The sequence below is a fragment of the Sorex araneus genome, chromosome 4 (assembly GCF_027595985.1).
Source record: "Sorex araneus isolate mSorAra2 chromosome 4, mSorAra2.pri, whole genome shotgun sequence".
Taxonomy (NCBI): domain Eukaryota; kingdom Metazoa; phylum Chordata; class Mammalia; order Eulipotyphla; family Soricidae; genus Sorex; species Sorex araneus.
In genome coordinates this window covers 101751878-101756707 of record NC_073305.1, presented here as the reverse complement: position 1 = coordinate 101756707, position 4830 = coordinate 101751878, and the positions used below count along the sequence as shown (strand labels likewise).

The window sequence follows — 4830 nt, the reverse complement described above, 5'->3', positions numbered from 1 at the left end:
AGAATTTGGTGGTAATTTGAGATGTATATTTATCAGAGCTAGTATCACAAACCAGGCCTTGTGCCAAGCATCTAAATAGACCTGGAGAGTTAGTTACATGCAAGGTCACTAAGCTAGGAAGTAGGGGTCCTCACCTCTATGCCATGCTTTTTTATTTGCTTTTATTTTTTTCCCCACAGCTGAATGTAGACTCACTTTTCTATCATTTTTAAAGAGGAATTCAAATAAAACTCTTCATTTGTAAAAAATCAGCTGTATTTAGTCTACTGAGACACAGCAATTTAAAAAGTTACTGAAGGAACTAAAACCAAATCCAGGGGCTGGAGCGATAGCACAGCGGGTAGGGCGTTTGCCTTGCACGTGGCCGACCCGGGTTCGATCCCCAGCATCCCATATGGTCCCCTGAGCACTGCCAGGAGTAATTCCTGAGTGCAGAGCCAGGAGTAACCCCTGTGCATTGCCAGGTGTGACCCAAAAAACAAAAAATAAAATAAAATAAAAATAAAATAAAACCAAATCCAAAATAAAAGCACCACTTGATATATTTTTAAATTATTTTATTTTTGTGCCACATCTAGTGGGACTCAGGGTTTACTTCTGGCTCTGGACTCAGGGATCACTCTTGGCAGTTCATGTACTATATGGGATGCCGGGGCTCAAAACCAGGTTGGCCATGTGCAAGCAAGTGCCTACCGACTGTAGGACCCCTAAAATTAAGCAATATAACAAAGAAATGACTCAAAAGATTGGAGTTCATGCTTTGCACAGTAGAGTCATGGATTTGATCCCTGGAATTACATAGTCTCCTAAGCACTGCAGAGAGTGACCCCCGAGCACCACCAACTGTGACTCAAACTCCCCCCATCCCCACAAACAAAAAGCTACATACTGGGATGGAGAGATTGTACAACAGGTAGGGCATTTTCCTCGAATGCAGCCGACCAGATTTAATCTCTGACACCACATAAGTGATCCCTGAGCTCAGAGCTCAGAGCACCAGTGGTTGTGACCCCAAAACGAAACAAGCCATATAGTAAGTTCAAATAGCTTAAATTTTACCAAACAGGGACTGGAGCGATAGCGCAGCGGGTAGGCTGTTTGCCTTGCATGCTGCAGACACGGCTTCGATTCCCAGCGTCCCATATGGTCCCCCGAGCACCACCAGGAGTAATTCCTGAGCATCACCGGGTGTGACCCAAAAAGCAACAACAAAAAACCCAAAAATTACTAAACAAGGCCAGAGAGATAGTACAGTGGATAGAGTGCATACCTTGCACTATTACAGTCCCAATACAAAACAACCAAAATATACAAAACAAAAAAAAAATGCAAGACTAAATTATGATGCACTCATAACAGCACCACAGCAACTTAAAACATTGGTAAATCTAACAATTTCATGTATTTCAGTTGGAGTATATTAACCCCTGAGGAAAATACAGCCAGGGCTTCTGTAATATTGTCATTGTTCCTTTTCTTCTCTGCATGTTGGCTAAATGGATGTATTCTCTTCTGGTTCAATCTTTCTCACATTTTTGGATTTGCATGTTTTTTGAATATGCATCAACAAAAATGTTTTCACTAAAACAAAGTGAGTGATGGAAAGCTATTTGAAGGTAATAAGCTTATTATATCTCTTATTTATGGTTTGGGGCTACACCCAACAATGCTTAGGTGCTATTTCTGGCTTGGTGCTCAGGGAACCATGTGGTGCTGGGGATCAGATCCAACTCTTTTTAGGTACAAGGCAGTCTGTCTTTGGCCTCTCAGTTTATAGGTAAGGAAAATAATGTACAATGAACTTAAATATCTTTTCTATCATACAAGTAAATGGCAGAATCAAAATCCGTACCCAAGTAGCGTGTGTTCTGAGTTTATATTGTCAACTATTAATATAAACGTAGCTTACATTCTGAGTTTAAATTGTCCCTAGTGTCAAAGGACAGTCTGGATAGCCTAGGCCTTTCTTCCAACCCACCCTCCTTGCCAGTTCTTACAGCACCAGACACCCAAAGGCTCTTGGGAACGGGTTGAAACCAGGTCACTTAAAAGTATAAACTGCTTGGGGCTTGGAGAGGTTTTCCAGCGAGAGAGCTCACTGAAAGACCTTTCACCTGGAAGAGGCAGATGCACAAGGTTAAGGAGAATAGTAGGAGCACCCGCAGCTAGCAGGAAGCCTGCTGCCTCTCAGGCTAGAAATGAAGGGTTTCCCCAGCTTCTGGGTAGAGAGCAGCCCAAGAGAGATTTGCCTCAAGAGAAAGGTGCCTTTCCCTCGCCGCCACCTTCCACTAGCCAATTAACAAACAGTTAATGTAAATTAACGGGAAATTTCATTCTTTATTAGGATTTCAGATTTTTCTTTGCAAAAGTAGAAGGGAACACCTAACAATCCACACCATTTTATCGGAAGCTTCCAGGGTAGAAGCGGGACCTAGAAAAGCGGGACCTAGAAAAACAAGGAAAGGGTTATTTCCACTTGCCTACTACTCTCCCCGACCTGAGATGACTTTAGGATCTGATAACCCGGCTCAGGGAAGCGCTGTCGGGGGAGCGCTGGGTCGCAGCCTCCCCGAGCGCTTCGGGGGAGCGCTGGGTCCCCTTCTCCCGGAGCGCGTAGGGGGAGCGCTAGATCACTCGCTCCCGGAGCGCGTCGGGAGAACGCTGGATCGCCGCCTCCCGGAGCGAGTAGGGGGAGCGCTGGATCGCCGCCTCCCGGAGCGAGTAGGGGGAGCGCTGGGTCCCGGCCTCCCGGGGCGCGTCGGGGGAGCGCTGGATCTCCGCCTCCCGGGGCGCGTCGGGGGAGCGCTGGGTCCCGGCCTCCCGGAGCGAGTAGGGGGAGCGCTGGGTGCCGGCCTCCCGGAGCGAGTAGGGGGAGCGCTGGGTGCCGGCCTCCCGGAGCGAGTAGGGGGAGCGCTGGGTGCCGGCCTCCCGGAGCGAGTAGGGGGAGCGCTGGGTCCCGGCCTCCCGCAGCGCGTCGGGGGAGCACTGGGTCGCCGCTTCGCGGAGCTCCTCGGGGGACCGCTGGATCGCCGCCTCCCGGAGCCCGTCGGGGGAGCACTGGGTCGCTGCTTCGCGGAGTGAGTCGCGAGAGCGCTGGGTCGCAGCCTCCCGGAGCGCGTCGGGGGAGCGCTGGGTCCCGGCCTCGCGGAAGCGGTCGGGGGAGCGCCTGGTCCCGGTCTCTTGGACAAGCGTCTTTTGGGACCCTGAAAGATTAGTGGATACTCCGTAAACGGTGTTGACGGTCCCAGCCAAACGGTGTTGGGGGGCGGGGGCGGAATCTCGAGCACATGGAAGTGCGTGTCAATCCATTGAGAAAACAAAATCTCTCTCCCAAAGATAGTGAAGATTCTGCTGACCGAGAAGCCGAGACGCGTCCTGGCCCCTCCCCCCAGAACCCAGGAGGCTTGTCCCGGCCACCCCTTCAGCACTCCCTGCAGCTTACTTAGAGCCCGGAGTTGGCGGTGATAGTCAGCCAAGTTCCAGATCATCTTGGACACGTCCAGCTGGTAGTGAGGACGACCGAATATCAGGATTTCAGCCTTGCCCGCGGGATCCCACCGGTTCACGTGGAGGAGGGTCTGGGACGTACACTCGACATGAGGGATGTGCTTTCCACCCCGGCCTGCTTGGGAAACAAGAGAGGCAGTAAGGGGCTGGGGCTGGAGACGGAAAGGAGCCAGGGGTGGGGTGCACTGGGGTAGTGCCCCCTGGACCTGCTGTGCTGGGAAGCTTCTATGCAGGCGAGTGGGAGGGAGGAAACATCAGGGCTGAGGCTGCATTTTCCACCCCTCCCAGTCGGCCACACACCGAAGATCGCCTCCACCATCCACCCCTCCAGGTGAACTGCCTTCGGACTCTTCAAGTAGTCAGAGAGAAACCAGTCGGGCTTCTTGGTGAGGTTGCCATGCACTTCGAAGAACGCGCCCTCTCGCTGCTCCAGCTGCACAAGCGTGGGGAACTGCGGGCTAGTAGCCATGATCCCGCTAACCAGAAGCTGGGAGCCCAGTTATCGCGGTGGCTGGGCCTGAGCCTTATTTCAAGGTCTTTTCGGCAAAGCCCCTCCCCGCTTGCGTGCTTCTTATTGGATACCAGTCATTTCCTCCACCCCCTATTTCCCCACCTCGCCAGCGGGCACAGCTGATTCCTGGCGAACCATTGGGACTTGCCCTTTTGCAGCAGTGCAGTAGGTAGAGGAGAAGCAGGAGGGAGAGGCTGAGCCTTGCGCTGGAAGCTCCAGCTGGGAGTGATAGAGAACTATCAAGGACATCAGGAGAGAAAGAGCTCCAAAAATTAAGACAGAAACTGCCATATAAGTCAGATCTACTCCTTGGAATCTACCCCATCAACACAACACGAATTCAAAGAGATACACTCACGCCTATGTCCCCTACAGTGCTATTTATAGTAGCTTAAATCTAGAAACAAGCTGAGTGCACAGCATCAGGCGAGTGGGTAAAGGAGTACACACAATGAGCTAATACTGCTTAGCTCTAAGATGAATCCTTGTGGTCTGCTACAACTTTGATGGAGCTCCAGGGTGTCATGTTAAGTGAAACAAATCAGGAGAAAGACAGATAATGGATGATATACTCACATGTGGTATAAAAAATAGCAACAGAATGGACAAAGGGGATATGCTTGCTGAAGAAAGGGACTGGAGAGATAGTACAGAGGGTAGGGGCACTTACACTCCACCAATCTGGGTTGGATTCCCAGCAAACCATATGAGCACCGCCAGGAGTAATTCCTTAGGGTAGAGCCAAGAGTAACATCCCTAACATTGCCTGATATGACCCCAAACAAACCCTCCCAAAGTGGAGAAGCTGGGGT

At 50.9% G+C, this 4830-nt stretch overlaps 1 protein-coding gene across 1 annotated transcript; it reads right to left on the bottom strand.

Moving 5' to 3' along the window:
* Window positions 1–2625: 2625 nt before the first annotated feature.
* On the bottom strand, window positions 2626–3976 carry KHDC3L (KH domain containing 3 like, subcortical maternal complex member). Its single transcript, XM_012932133.2, has 3 exons — window positions 3808–3976; window positions 3443–3622; window positions 2626–3203 (listed from the first exon to the last, which is right to left on the bottom strand). The coding sequence occupies exons 1-3, from the start codon at window positions 3974–3976 to the stop codon at window positions 2626–2628; spliced, it is 927 nt and encodes a 308-aa protein (XP_012787587.2).
* Between the last annotated feature and the right edge of the window lie 854 nt (window positions 3977–4830).